We start from the raw sequence: 16337 nt of genomic DNA, 5'->3' as shown, positions 1-16337 counted from the left end.
ACCCGTTACTCCCGACGTTTATTTTTCAATTGGGATCTGCTTACTAATCATTTTAATCTGCATTTCTTTTTCATTAAAAACATATATGTTAAATATAAGGCCCTTGACAAACTATTAAATTTGTTGTTTGATAAAAATAGCAGACAACTCTTTTAGTATATTTTGAAATGTGTTAAAGGGAGGTAATACATTTAACCGAATTTAAATTTTTTATGTCAAAATACGTAGTTTTAAAAAATACTGCCCCTGATTTTTAAGTCTTTTATCTACTGATCAATATCATTTCATTGTAAGTTTGAGAGTTTTTTAAACTCTGTAGTTTGTCAAATTGAAGGAATAACATATAAAAAATTTAAACTCAAAATGCTCACATGCGAGAAAAAGCTGCTCTAGGAAGGAAAAAATCCAAGGAATATTAAGTACTGGTTATATGAGGAAAGATTTTTTGTGTCAAGTTGTCAAACATTTTGCAGTAAAAGTATTGTTGAAACATTGCACCATTTTTATTTATGTCATAAAAAGATAATACTACAAATGGAACTGAATAAACATTATTATTGTTATTTAATGCATGTAAGCAATGTCCTGTCTCACGTTTGCTGAACTAAGGTAGTCCCTGTATTGCTGTTAGAATCAAAAAATGGTTTAAATGTATAGTTTACCAGTAAATCAGTTTAAAAGTGCTTGAATTTCATTTTTCCTATAGGAGATCTTAACATTGCAACATTTTAACAATTACTGAAGATGAAAGTAAAAATTTATTTAAGCAAGGGGTCAGAAATCGAACTTATGTTTCCATGGTAATGGTACCTTACGTAACAGACCTAATCACTCCACCTATTGCACTAACATCACAAACCCCAAAAAAAGGTAGGGCAAATGACGCTGACAAACGTTTTATAGCATCACACTGGTGACTCTTTGTGTTAGACAGTTGCACTAATTATATCAACAGGGAGACATCTTAACAAAACCTTGTCTGACTTTGGCAGTAAAAATTATGTCATAAAGTTTAAGAGTACTTAGTTTGTGGCTGGCTTATAATGTACATAATACGCTGTTAAATAGTCATTAGTAAAATGTTCAAAACTTTTAGAGGTATTTGACATTTGGGTTACAAAAGTAGGAAGCAGTAAAACTGTTACAGTAAGACATTATAGTAATGTTTGAACTGTGGTTACTCTGATTACAGAGCAGATGAGGTACAGGCGATAGTGAGTGGAAAGTTGGCATTGAAGTATTCAGGACCAGAAGTAGAAGCTATGAAATCTATAGCAACAGCCAGTCATAAACGATCTCTAGCAGACTTTCAGAAGGTACATGTATAATGATATAGTTTTGTAGTATCCTTGCACCTAAATCTGAGGTCTTGTTATCCACCTCTTATTCATGTGGAGAAGTTGGCAGTTACTTGTGGAGAGATGTAACTGTCAGCTGTTACATGACTAAAATACTGTTGAAAAACAGCTTTAAACCCAAAACAGACAAATCTGTGTTCTGTGAACGGAGTAATTATGCCCCTTTTGGAAGAAGCAGGGGTATATTGTTTTGGACCTGTCGGTTACTTCGTTCAGTATGTCAGTAAGTCTTTTGGTCTGTCTGACGATAGAACGAATGGTTTCTACCCTATAACTTGAGAACCAGTTGACCCAGAACCTTCAAATTTGGTAGCATGATTGGGCTTATAAAGTAGATGGCACCTATTGTTTTTGGGGTCAGTAGGTCAAAGTCACAAGAAACCTGAACCTTGGAACTGTTTCTTCCCAATGAGTTGAGAACCACTTGACCGAGAACCTTAATATTGATAGCATGATTGGGCTTATGAAGTAGATGACTCCTATACTTTTTATGGTCAGTAGGTCAAAGGCCAAGGTCATTGTGGTCTGAACCTTGTCTGCAATCCAGTTTAATAGGTCTTATTAACTTCTCTTTAAATAGTGTCTTCTGTATCTTAATTGAACATTATTCATTTCAGACATTGGTTACCTATAAGTCACAGCTGGAGGAAGATCCCATTGTCTCGGCACATCTAAAAACATTATATGATAATTTATTGGAACAGAATCTCTGTAGAATTATAGAGCCATTCTCTAAAGTACAGGTAGGTACAGAAATAATGATAAAAATTCTTAAGATTGGTTAGTACTTGCTGGCACTGAAGTTCCTGAATTTTCATTAGTGAACAGTTTTAGATTTTTTGAGTCGGCTAAAGGCTGAAAGCCTTTTGACGAGTCCTTGCTATCCAACGATTCTCTAAATGGACCACATAACACAGTGAAGGGATGTAGTTCCATTAGATTTCTCAAACTTCAAACAGTTCACTGCATGAATGAAGTTAAGTTGTGTCAATTCCCTTTGCTATGACCAATATACGATGTAATCTGTCATATTTATGACTTGTAATTGTGCAATACTGGAATGTAACTCATTAAGCATAAATGTGCATTTTAAGAATTGCGCAGGCTTACAAAGCTTGGGTAACATCCAGCGAAAGACAAAAAATAGTTCCACAGGGCTCCAGATAAGATGCGTATTAGCGTAAATTACGTATAGAAATAATGCAAATACGCATGTCTAATAATTTCTAAGCGTATAAAAACGTATATAAAAATACAGAAACGCACACAATACTTTTTAAAAACAAAATCTGAATCGTCTGGATGCGTTAGGTAACATAGCCGATCAGCCTTAATTCTCACACATTGAACGTAAACACGCATCGTATGATTTCTATAAACTTTGCGTGGGTTGAATTTTGCAGTCAGTAAACGGATAAATTATCGGAAGAAGAAGCTCTTACTGGTTTGTTTAGTTACTACTGATATTAAAAATGATTTTAATTCTTATTTTTCGAGAAATAAACAAATCGGCGAAACATTAAATTGTATTTTCTTGTAGTTTTTGAAATCGAAAGTAGATCGTCTATGTTTGGCTGCTTTCACGAAACGAAACAACTTTTTTATGAAAAGATTTAAATAAGAGGTAATTTAACCGTAAACTTCAATGTCAGATACTGCCAATTGCTGCTAAATGTCTTCGTATCATCACAATTTGAAAAATCTATTGTTCAAACTGGAGAAAAGTGTAATCGTATCCAGATATAATGTTTTGGGTAAATATCGAGCTGTGTTATGAAATTTTAAGAAAAAAACTAAAAACAAACTGAAACTGGTAGACTATACTGTCAGTACATCAATCATTAGCCGACTCAGGCCATTCAGGCCTTTGATTATTTTTTATGCATTATGTCTCCCATACTTGGGGGAGACATATTGTTTTTGCCTTCGCCGTCCGTCCGTCAGCATTAAGCTTGTCCGGCTTTCACAGGTGAAACTGCTGGCCGGATTTTGACGAAACTTCACAGGAGTGATCAGTACCAAGCCTAGTTGTGCATATTGCCGGCATGTTCGGCTTCGCTGCAGAAAATGGCTGCCAGAGCTAACAAATGAAAAATCTTGTCCAGCTTTCACAGGGCAAACTGCTGGCTTGATTTCGACGAAACATCACAGGAGTGATCAGTACCAAGCCTAGTTGTGCATGTAGCCGGCACGTTCCGCTTCGCTGCACAAAATGGCCGCCAGAGTTAAAAATAGAAAAATCTTGTCCGGCTTTCACAGGTCAAACTGCTGGCTGGATTTCAACAAAACAACACAGGAGTTATCAGTACCAAGCCTAATTTTGCATATCACTGGCACGTTCCGCTTTGCTGTACAAAATGGCTGCCAGAGCTAAAAATAGAAAAATCTTGTACGGCTTTCACAGGTCAAACTGCTGGCTGGATTACGACAAAACTTCACAGGAGTGATCAGTACCAACCCTTGTTGTGCATATCACTGGCACGTTCCACTTTGCTGCACAAAATGGCCACCAGAACTAGAAATAGAAAAATCTTGTCCAGCTTTCACAGGTCAAACTGCTGGACAGATTTTGACGAAACTTCACAGGAGTGATCAGTACCAAGCCTATTTGTGCATATCGCCGATACATTCCGCTTCGCTGCACAAAATGGCCGCCAGAGCTAAAGGTATACTTAGGGGGGAGACATGTTTTTGTGACAAAAACACCTTCTGTATTTAAACATATTACTAGTTTGCCAGGTAAGCTTGTTAGTAATTTTAGTGAAATGTGATGAGTGACCTGTAAGTCCTTTAAGAATATCATAATGTACGTATTCTCTTTCAGTTCGCTTAAATGTCAATAGATGTTGATTTTGCTGGAATTAAGAAAAGATATAAAATTATGCAAAGAAAAAACAGTTTAATTTGTAGAATATGGTTTATTTTGTAAAAAGAGTAAGAAATATCTGACTCTCTGTTACCAGGTTGTTTTTACTGTGTCCATGGGTAAATGCATCCATACTCCACACAGTTTTGACTTCATGAAATTGACCATTCTGAGCCAGACTTAAAGTTTACAAAATTTTTCCTTAGCTATTTTGCTCAAACTCCCTTATTTAAGCTAGTATTAGTTGGAAGGGCTTCAAATTGTTGGCCCTGCTGTCATTTAACAGCTCTTGTATTGTGTAGAAATGATTTTTATACCACATACTTTAAATTAAATTATTTTCCATTAAGGGGCCTCCGTGGCCGAGTGGTTAAGGTCGCTGACTTCAAATCACTTGCCCCTCATCGATGTGGGTTCGGGCCTCACTCGGGGCGTTGAATTCTTCATGTGAGGAAGCCATCCAGCTGGCTTACGGAAGGTCAGTGGTTCTATCCAGGTGCCCGCTCGTGATGAAATAATGCACGGAGGGGCACCTGGGGTCTTCCTCCACCATTAAAGCTGGAAAAGTCGCCATATGACCTGTCATGTGTCGGTGCGGCGTTAAATTAAAAAAAAAAAGAAAAAATTCCATTAAAATTTGTTCTTATTCACTGTAGAATTACGCTGACTGAAGTGGGCAGTTTTGAGTTACTTTCAGTGCAAAAGTAACATAATTTGAAGTTTTGCATAAATAAAAAAATGGACTCATTTTAAAAACAACTTGAAAGTAGCTTGAGCCACTTTTCTGAAATTGTAGACGATGGTGAATGGTGAATGAACCATATAATTTATTTACTTTTTCAGGTGCAGCATGTAGCAAACTTGATCAAATTACCAGTGGTATGTTTTGATTTAAAATTCTCTGTTTTAAGGTAGTTCTGCACATTTGAAATAAATATTGTTCCACAATGTAGAGTTTTGTTAAACCATAAGTACATATAATAAAATAGATAACTATCAACATTTTTGTTACTCTTATAAATGGTGCTGGCAGGCATTATTCTATGGTTTTCAGATTAATAATGTTAGGCCTTCACTTCCAGTTAATCAGACATGCAGAACTATCTTAAAGCTAGCCAAGCATATGTGTTAATGTATAATTATATGTTATAGAAAATGGGTGAGAACTGATGGTAGAAATATTTATACAGCCATGTAGAATGTTGATTTTCAAAATAGTTGCTGTGTTTTCAAGACTTGGAAAATAGAAATGTTTTATAGGATAATTTACAACACAATAGAAGTCCTTAACGTGACATGATGAAAGTCACCAGACCTAATGTGATACTCCCAGCATGGGTGTTGTGTGTAAATACCCAGTTAAAAATTCTCAGCCAGCTCTTGTCTCAGTTATTACTCATCAAAACTGAATAAAACTTCATACTTGCTTTCACCTTGATGATACCAATTGAATCACATAGGTTTCATAACTCTTGCTTTCATTTTGATGAAAATATGCCCCCATTTTACTTGGCCATATATTCCACAATAAAGAATTATCCCCCGTTTAGAATGTGCTCTTTACTTGACTATTCATTATTTGCGACAAGGTTTGTTGTTTGCTAACAGCTCTTTTTAATGTTACAGTTCAAAGTAAACTGTTAGGATCTTTTTATTGGAAAATGCCTACACAACCAAGTGGTTAAGACTGCAGACTTAGATTCATCCGCCAAGACTGCAGACTTAGATTCACCCGCCAAGACTGCAGACTTAGATTCACCCGCCAAGACTGCAGACTTAGATTCACCTGCCATTCACTTCTGTTGGTCGTCATATGTGGAAGCTATATAGCTAGCTGGCAGAAGATGGATGGTTCTACCTAGGTTCCCATCCATCCTGAAATACTGCATGGAGGAGCGCTTTAGTTTTTCTCCACCATTTGAAGCTGGAAAGTCACCATTTTACCTGGACTGTTTTGTTGTGACTTTATTTGCTTAATGTATTTATGTGTAAATTTTTTTTTGCTTTTGATGTACTACTATTCAGGTCATTTGAAGAAATTATTTGTGTTTCTTGTTTTAGGCCAACGTGGAGAAGAAACTTTCACAGATGATCCTTGATAGAAAATTCCATGGTTAGTATACTGTTGTTTTTTTCTTTATTTGTTTATCATGTTCAATATATTCTTTTTTCCAGTGTTTTTTTCTGAAGCTTGAAAACTCAGTTTTACACTCAGAGTGTTAGATGACTTTTGTGCAGTAAATTGCATCATAACAAACTACATTTATGATGTAGAGTCATGTACTAGTTGTTACCATTTATCTGAAGCAGGATAAGAATCCCTTGATTATTGCGCTGTGTCATTGTATATAAATTCTTAATTAAGAAAAGTTACTGAACAAAAAAGTATAAAACATTTTGCTACAATTATAAAACTGAATCGAAACTGTTCATGACATTAACCCTTACCCTACTAAATTTCTATAATGAACTTGTCCATCTTCCCATTTGGAGTCACAGTACCATTAACTACTAAAAGGGGTGCTTACCAATAAGATACTGACTGAATGGCGAACAGTGCAGATCTTGATCAGACTGCATGGGTGTGCAGGCTGATCATGATCTACACTGGTGGCATAGACAGAATTGATCATGTCCAGCATGTTAAGGGTTATAGCTTTGAACTGTCATCATTCTGTTTACTGACTTACATTTCCCACGCTTATTTTAGATATGCATCTGTGAGAAAATATTGCCAAAAAAGAGGTTTTGCTATAAAGAACAAAAAAATGCAATTCTTCTGTGTAACACACTTTATGCTTAAGATAAATAGTTAACAGAATATATAGAATGAGAAATCTTGACAAAAAACATTTGGCCAGCATTATCATGTTGACATCAGATTTCAGCAAAAAGAATAGATTATATTGTTTGTAGAATATTAGAGCAGAAATTCAATGTGTTATAGTTGTGTATTATTTATTGTTCTTTTTGTTTTTTTTTTGTTCAGGAATTTTGGACCAGGGTGCAGGTGTACTGGTTGTGTTTGATGAGACCGAAGCTGACAAAACTTATGAGACTGCACTGGAAACCATCCAGGATATGGGAAAAGTTGTTGATGCTCTCTACAACAAGGCAAAGAAACTGTCGTAAAACATACAGACAGGCAGAACTATAGACATAAACTTTTTCTATTTATTTACAATGCATCAAGTGTAGAAAGAAAGATCTCCGAAGAACAGAAAAAATTAATGGTTAAGTGAATGAATTTGTTTTGGTGCATACGTCTTCAAAAAAAAGAAAAGCTGCCAGTGGAGTTAAATTGCCATTCACTGGGTTCATACAGACCGTGAAAACACATTGAATTGCATGCTAGGCTTTGAAAACGTTTTGAAAATGACTGATACCTTTACAAAAACAATAAAATACTTGATGTTTGAAAACAAAAATGCTTGATTTTCAATCAAATCTTGAATTTCAACCAAAACTCCTTTGATTAAGGTTTCAAGACCTGGCTTGGAGAGGAATAGTCCTTATAATAGTGAAAAGGAAGCTCCTTGAAAAGTACTTGAATATTGTTCTGGATGTTCTGCATGAAAATGAAGAATTTCAAGTTGTTCAGTTGTACATGGTTTTTGGCAGTGTATGGCAATTAGTCATACAAATTTTACACATTCAGGTCAGTGAATAAGGGATTGGGAAGCATACTTGCAACATTTAAGACATTTCTTCTAGGGATGTTTGAGCATTAAATTGTAATTCAATGTTTTTATCCTGATCCAGCAAAATGTTTTATTAGGTATAGTTATTGTTTTCAAACTAGAAAATGATAATTTAAGTGAGAAGAAATAGAATGGTCATTTAATGTGGTTAAGGATATTGCAAAAACTTGCTGAAAAATATTAATTAAATGAAAAACATATATTTCTGCAGAAATATTTTGACATGATACAATGTGCTATTAAAATCTGTTTATATCATCCATTTCTTGTTTGTTTAAACTGTTGATATATGAACTTGAAGACACTGAAATCATTTCATTTTGTGTGCACGAAGTTTCATGATTTAGGCCAAAATGACTATTTTGTGGGGATATGAATTTGTGGATTTAAGATTAGGAATGTAAAATGAATGGGAGTTATATAGAGGATATTTGTTTAATTCTGACTGAATGTAAGATATAGATATTGCAGGTAGTGAACAATAGATGGAATATTTTCATGAGTGGGGCAGCCACAAGTGAAAATGTAAAATATGGCATTCACAAGTGAAATATATTTTGATTTTACATGTAAAATAAACAAATTTTTTTTAGCTCACTTGAACCAAGGGTTCAGAGTGAGCTATTGTGGTGATGCTTCCTCTGTTGTCTGGTGTTAGCTTTTTACCTTAAAACATCTTTTTCTCATGAACGTCTTGATGTATAATTACAAAACTTGGTCTGTATCATACCGATAAGGTACTCAATCAGATTTGTACAAATGGTTCCATTTGACAGATTTTAGGGGTTATCAGAGCTAAAACTAGGAAAACATTTAAATGACTTATAATCATGAACTTATTGATGGATCATCACCAGACTTAGCATCTCCAGGGATCATCCTAGGTCAAAATTTTAGGGAGAAGTGACATCTCCCTCAGCAGAATTTAGGGAGAAATCGAGGAATTTAAGGAGAAGATTCGGCCTAGTATTCAGTTTACTGCCTATATATATCCGCTTTCTATGGGTCTTGCTATAATTATTTAATGTAATTGAATTATTGCATTATTATTTTCATGAATTTCTAAATAAAGTATAAACTTAGCTATGAAAAAGTCGCCTTTAAATTGTTATCCGAAATTTACGCGTCCGAAACTCGTAAATTTATCAGGTGCATGATCGAAACGCTGTGAAAATTTTCATTCATGTTTCGATTCTCATGCTTTAATAATGCCCGATTCTTCAATCATCTAGTTCAGATTTGTACATTTAATTGATTTATTTATTAATTGTTTCGAAAATAATACCAAACTCGTACATATTGGCGATCTTTTTACAATATTTTGTACGGCAGTTCAGACGTCCGCGGAATCGTTTTTTTTATCCACAGCGCACGGGCAATTCATTTACAGAAATCGGCCGTATTTGAAATAATTTTTGAAGTAATTTTTAATAAAATCAAGAAATAATATACAATTGATGCATAAGATCATGCACTCGTTAAGTTTATCGGCTTTTTACACGCCGATTGAAAATTTTCAAAATGGCGGCGGCTTACAATATTATTAACAGTGGGATATTAACACTACGATTGGCTGGTTTGACAGGCGAGTGGGCGGGGTTGACTATGGATTTATTGGTAATTAAATCTAGAATATGCATCAAGTTTTACAACTTTAAGTAAACAGATTACAACACTCTGAAAAACTTGGCGATTTGGATTTCGCCTGGAGGCGATAATTAGGCGAAGTGGCCGACTTTACAGCGATGATATCGCTCAAATCGCCTTGTAGGATGATCCCTGATCTCTGTAGCATCCATGTAAAGTCCTCTCTCAATTTTTTTGCCCTGTGCATCAAAGAAATGCGATGTGTCTGTCCCTCTGTCTGTCCATTGTCACATTTCCTGACCATTCCATAACTTCTATCCATCAAAGGATTTTGAAATTAAGGTGATGTCTTGTTGCAGGCGAGACCCAGGCCCCTAGCTCCAAGGTCAAGGTCACTCTTGGAGGTCAAAGGTTAATAGGGTCTGTTTTATGTCCGGTCCATAACTCTGCCATTCATCAAGTGATTTTGTAATTACTTGGCACAAATGTTCCCCATACTTGGAGGACCTGTAGTGAACAAGATCCAGACCTGTATTACAATTCCCTAATGTTAATCATTCAAAGTAAAACACTTCCAGAGATATTTGCAACACAACCCTTGGTAGGCATTATTTTGACAAAGTCAAGGGTCATAATTCTAGGTTGACTAAGAGGAACACCAAACAACTTCACGTGCTTAATAATATCCCTGTAAGAATTGATGACTTTAGGTTAACTACATTTGGAGACACTCTAGACAATCTTTTAGGCCCTCTATGCATATTTTTGACTAGGTTGAGGGCCGTAATTCTGCAATGGCTGAGTGAAGTCCCAAACAAAACCCAAAGCTTACAATTTCACATGCTGAATATTAATCCTATAATGTTGATTGACGCTAGGTCAACTACTTTTTGAGAAACTTGCATGAAAAACTTTGAGGCCCTTGAAGGGGTATTTTCGACTAAGTCAAGGGACATACCTCTGGGCTGGCTAAGTGGTTTCCTAGACAGAACTGCAGGTGCACACTTCATTTTCAGAACAAGATTCCTATAATTTTGCATGACCTTCAGTCAATTTTTTTTTAGTTAACTTTTAGGCGCTTTCATGCATACTTGTGATTAAGTCAAAGGCCAGAGCTCTGATCTGGCTGAGTGAAATCTGAAACAAATCTCAAGGTGCACCAAACTCCCCGCAGAGATTACTTCCCCTTACGATACATTAACCACTGCAGTCAAGAGTAGTTAACCAGATTTGGTTATTTTTTTAATATTGCATTATTCGCATCAAGACGGTAATATTTGCGCACATAATTGTTCAAATAACAAATTGAAGTGACCTTTGTCAAAAATATCTATTGGATGTTTGACAAATGAAACTGGCTCCCGGATTTTGTTACTTTGGAGTCTCCACTATTTTGCATTGTCATGTGACTTTTTCATCGTCACATGCAGCAGTTATAATGAACGCAAGGGAAGGTAACTGCTGTGAGGAGCTTGAAGGTGCACAACTTCACATGCTGATTAAAATTCATATATGGTTTGATGGCTCTAGGTCAAATAATTTTTGAGGTATGTACAACACATATTCAGGTGTACTTGCTTGTGGAAAATCTTAACAGCTCCCCTCCATATTTTGGGGCCACAGAAATTGTACACACAAGACTAGAGACTATAAAATTACCAATTTTTGTAATTTTAAAAGAGTTTTGAATTCAAGATTGCAAACAGATTTTAAAAGCTGACAGGCATGACGTAAGTGTCTAGTTGCAGGGGACACAAAATAAAACAAAGACCGTTAGTGAATTTTATCTGTATTTCAAGATTTATTAATACAACAGTTAAATTTCTAAGTAAAGTTATTAGAAAACATTTAAACTTCAGTATAACATTTACACAAGAAAAAAACCGATTTCAGTTATACATTTTTCATTTACCAGTATTAACTAAACAGTCAGTATGAGCTATTAGAACAGATACACATTTTATAGTCCTGTGAACTAAGATTCTCCAATTTCATTTATCTGCGACACTTGCCCTGACCCTGTTATCCTCTTTTGTTAACCTGCTGGATCTAAATGTATAATAATAAAAGTGAATTCAGTTGAAATTTTAGATCCATACTGCTGATTGAATTTAAACCCCTGCAACACATTATATGTACATATTTTAGGTTAGTATGCTTATCAGTTACTACTTGGTCTTCAGGAGTTGGCTTTCAAACTTTCAAGTTAAATTGCTTCTGTAAACAATTTTTTTTCATGATAAAAAATATGAAGTTTTACATCGCAAAAAAGTTCTAATGAGATGCATAACACTAGTCAACATATTTCTAACCTTTTCCCTGCTATCATTCCATTTGGGCAGTATCAATTATTTTTTGAAGGGGTGTTCTCTGAAAATTTACTAACTGAAAAGCGAACAGTGCAGATTTAGATGAGACTGCATGGATGTGCAGGCTCATCTTGGTTAGCACTGGTTGAAAAGGCAGAATCACTTGCAGCCAGCAGGCTAAAGATTAAAAGTTACTTCAAATGACCTACAGGGTTGTGGTGAAAAATTGTGTAAATCTTTAATTTAAACAGAAGTTTTATATGTAACTATGTTACTGATATTAAGAAGCAAGACAAGTGAAAACTAATAGCAAATATTGTGAAAAAAAAAAAAAAAAAAAAAAAAAAAACCAAATCCATGTAGAGTGTTGACTTGTTTAATATTTCTTAAGTCTCACAGATGCTTTACTTGGTTCAAATTTTTTTTCTTTATATTTTTACTTCTTTTATATCTATTTCTGTAGTTTAGTAAATGATTTGCATTCGTACCACATGACAGTCCCATATATATTTCCATGTTGTGTTGGGTACTGTATGTTTGATTTTCGGGTGATGTAACGTATTTGGTTCCGATTCTAACTAACTAAATCAATATATGTGCATGAGCATCAACCTAACACAATGTGTTTGTAACTTTTAAAAGATGGAACACTGTCTGTATCATGATTTTCTTTTCTTTTTGAAAATGGAATACAGAACTTTTTTGAGATAAAAAAAAACAACACATGTATTTTGATAGTAATCTTGCTTCTGTAAACCTAGCATCAATAAAACCACAGCAAGATTACTTGTGAGACTTTGACAAATACCTATCCTGTTTTTGCAGTTGAGGTCAAACATGTGAAGGATTGGTCTTGTAGAACAGGTGAGGGATTGGTTAGAGGACATATAAATTAAGGTCACTCTGAAATAGTTAATGGAATTACTCTATGGTCTGGTACATGTGTAATTTGATAATGGCAAATGTCAAGACTTGACTTTTACAGAAAAGGTATAACAAATGTGAGAGTGACTAGATTAATTTGATAATAAAATCCACTGGTCATCAGGGTTAATTATACATAAACGAAAAAAAATGTTTGTTTTGAAAATTAATTTGAACATTAAAGGATCATGCCTCCAAATATTTATGAAAGATTTAGTTTTTTTTTTTTTAAACAGTGACAGTGCTGTGGTTGTGGCACAGTCTGGCTGGTGAAGGAATGTGCCTGCTTAAGATAAGTTGAAGTAAAAACAACAAAGTTTGAAAAGTTAGCTTACTAACTGCATAAAGCAAGTGACTATTTAATACAGGTGGCTGCAAAGACCTGTTGAACTGTATCAGATATATACACATTATTTGATATTTTACAAGACTGATATAAAGTAAAGCTGAATTCTTCCAATTCTACATCCAATTTTACTATGTGGTTAACAAAGTAGAAAAATTTTTCTATTACATTAGTGTTTTTAGAAATAAATTCTGCAAAAACCGGACTACCCCCTTTAATTTTAACCAGCTTTAAAAGTAAAACCTATACAAAAAAATATTAAACTTCTTTCATTTTTTTTTTTTTATTAAAGGCTTCATTTAGCAGATGTCGGACTGTTTAGGTATTAATAAAGAGAATTTTCCTTTATTTTAAGACATATTTATCATTTATACTTAGATATTTTGTAAACCAAAAAACACATCAGTAATATTTTTCCCATTTTGGAATCCATCTTTTAGCATGAAAACTTAATAATGCAGAAAGACAACATGCTTCGCACCTGTTGCTTGCAGTGATAAGAACTCTATTTATAGATATAATTCTGTCTTAATATTACATAAAACATCACAGATCTGTATTTGAAAGGGAAATATGATGACGTCACGATAATTGTATAGAGCACGGTAATGATTTTCATACGTATGAGGTATTGTCAGATATTTACAGCTACGTCAATGGTTCTCGTCATCACAAAGAAAGTTTTCTATATATAGCATAGTGTCATAAACATCATGATGCATACATAAAACTAATAACTTGCAGGTTTATTACCAAAAATACCTCCAGATAAAAGATCAAAGGGCTGTATTCATTAATTTCATTTCACGGATAATTGAATTGTTGAACATTTATACTCGGTCTGATATTTAGCATGTCTTTAATTAAAAGTATTTTGGACTCAGATTCATTGTTATACTGGAGAAAAATCAATGTTTGATATATATTATTCAATTCTGCAATAGTGTAAAGGTTTATTACCTACATCCTTGACATCATCTACCAAATATTTGCCTTTTTTGTGTTTTTTTTTTCCCCCCAGCTATTTCAGAAATGACGTTTAGCACTATTACATAATAATTATGATGTACGTAGATTTTGTTGCATGATAACAATTTCAGTATTCTTTGTTCAATAAGAAAACAAATTGGATCCTAGAAAAGTGTTAGTTATGATATTTTTAATAGTAATTAATAAAATTTAATAGAGGCTTTTGGTTTGCTTTAGTTTAAATTTGAATTATCTTTCAACGAGTGAACACAAGATTTGATATTTTTGCATTTGGTAGAGATTTTGAACTTAAATGATAAGAAGAAAAAAGTAAATCTTTTTATTTCGTGTTTTTACTAAATGACGTTCATTTAAGAGTTTTATCAGTGAAAGATATATTGTTTCATTCTAATACTCCAATAATCAGCTGAAAAATGTGTAATAAATATTATTTTTTTTATTGTGGTTACTTGTAAGAATTGACTAACATTGAATTATCCCAGCCAAGTACAGATCTGTGTTTTGAAAGAACTAAAAGCATTGAAACAAAAGAGAATTAAAACAAAATCAAGTTTATTGGCCATTAATGTATTTGGTAGCAGCTTTCAACATGCTGATTGGCCATTAATATATTTGGTACTAGCCTTCAACATGTTGACCGGTCACATTATTTGATACTAGCTTTTAACATGTTGATTGGTCATTCACATATTTGGTACTAGCTTTCACTTCTGTTGTTACTTATTTTAAGAAGATATGAAAATTATTTTCAGTTTAACTGTTAGGGTGAAAACTAACAGTAAATAAATTTTCTTGAAAACAATCTAACCACAAACAAAACACATTGACACAGTGAAACCTAGCAACTCCAACCTGTTTCAAATAACAGAAAAAAAGAGTTTTCTTTTAAGTTAGAAAAAAAGACTTTTGATGTTTAATAATAATTTTTCTAATGATATACAGTTTCTAAATTACAGCTTACAAAATCACAGTCTTGCAAGAGACATCAACTTTCAAATCAAACAGTTTCATAGAAGAATATATCTGAGCCGCGCCATAAGAAAACCAACATAGTGGCTTTGCGACCAGCATGGATTCAGACAGTCTGGGGGTCGTCGAGGGTATCTGCTAAACATTTCCCTCTCGAGGGTTCGAAACTCATTTGGGGCTAGACTTACGTGAAAGCCATCCATGCTTGGGGTGTTCACCTCTCAGAAGGCACATTCATTGCTGGAAGTCGCCATAGAAAAATGTGGGTGCGACGTTACCAAAAAAGAATTAATCAGACCAGTCGCCCATCCACAGTCTGGTCAGATCCATGCTGTTCACCTTCAAAGCCTACTGCAGTTAGAGAAACTGTTAGCGAACAGCATGGATCCTGACCAGACTGCGCGGATGTGCAGGCTGGTCATGAGTGGATCCATGCTGGTTGCAAACGCACTATGTTGGGTTTCCTTATGGTGCAGCTCATTTGATATTTCTAAATCTAAGCTAATACAATTTATAGTAGATATATTATAAATTTAGCCTTTTTATAATAATATAAGAGTTTAGCTGAGTTCTTTTTATAAATTGTTTACAGCTTGGCTACTACCCAATTTCATGCATAATAGTTACTGTGAAATTCATTTATATTCATGGATGACTGGATTTTTGTGGATTTTGTGGTTCAGTTAATCCACAAAATTGAATCCTAACCAACAAAATTCTCATTCAGTTTATGTTCAAAAGTTTTAATTACATCAATTCATATCCCCGCAAAATAGCAGTTTTGGCTAAAACCACGAAATTTCATGTCCACGAAATGAAATAATTTCACAGTATAATAGAAATAATTCAACAATAAACAAGACATGTACCCTGTGGTATCCATAAAAACAATAAAGTTAATTCTGTAAATTTTGTCCAACAGTTTAAGTAAGTTCTTTTCTCTCTTACAAATAAAAGATTGATAAAAACTAAATACACAACAATAACATTTTCAGAATACAAGCTGGACTCTAAAATGACCTTTGTTTAAACAGCATTTGAGCCTCGCCATGAGAAAACCAACATAGTGCATTTCCAACTAGCATGGATCCAGACCAGCCTGCGCAGTCTGGTCAGGATCCATGCTGTTTGCTTACGGTTTCTCCAATTGCAATATGTTGGTTTTCTCATGGCACGGCTCATTTCAAGTGATATAATACCACAAGATATAGTGACTAACTAACAAAATTTTGAAAATTTCGTAGTCTTTAAACATATTTTAAGGGGGAGAAGTACTGGTATAAATTC

General features: G+C 34.2%; 1 protein-coding gene across 1 annotated transcript in view; it reads left to right on the top strand.

The window, feature by feature from the left end:
* LOC123532840 (26S proteasome non-ATPase regulatory subunit 11-like) overlaps positions 1-12542 on the top strand; it is a 286840-nt gene extending 274298 nt beyond the window's left edge. The window contains exons 9-13 of the mRNA XM_045314423.2: positions 1193-1316; positions 1976-2101; positions 5068-5103; positions 6286-6337; positions 7214-12542. Coding sequence (XP_045170358.1) covers positions 1193-1316; positions 1976-2101; positions 5068-5103; positions 6286-6337; positions 7214-7356 — 481 coding nt within the window. The 3' untranslated portion in view covers positions 7357-12542. The remainder of the gene's footprint in view (positions 1-1192; positions 1317-1975; positions 2102-5067; positions 5104-6285; positions 6338-7213) is intronic.
* Positions 12543-16337: the final 3795 nt, after the last annotated feature.

This window comes from Mercenaria mercenaria, chromosome 11 (assembly GCF_021730395.1).
Source record: "Mercenaria mercenaria strain notata chromosome 11, MADL_Memer_1, whole genome shotgun sequence".
Lineage (NCBI taxonomy): Eukaryota > Metazoa > Mollusca > Bivalvia > Venerida > Veneridae > Mercenaria > Mercenaria mercenaria.
Note: the sequence above shows the minus strand (reverse complement) of the source record. Positions and strands in the feature narration are given on the sequence as shown.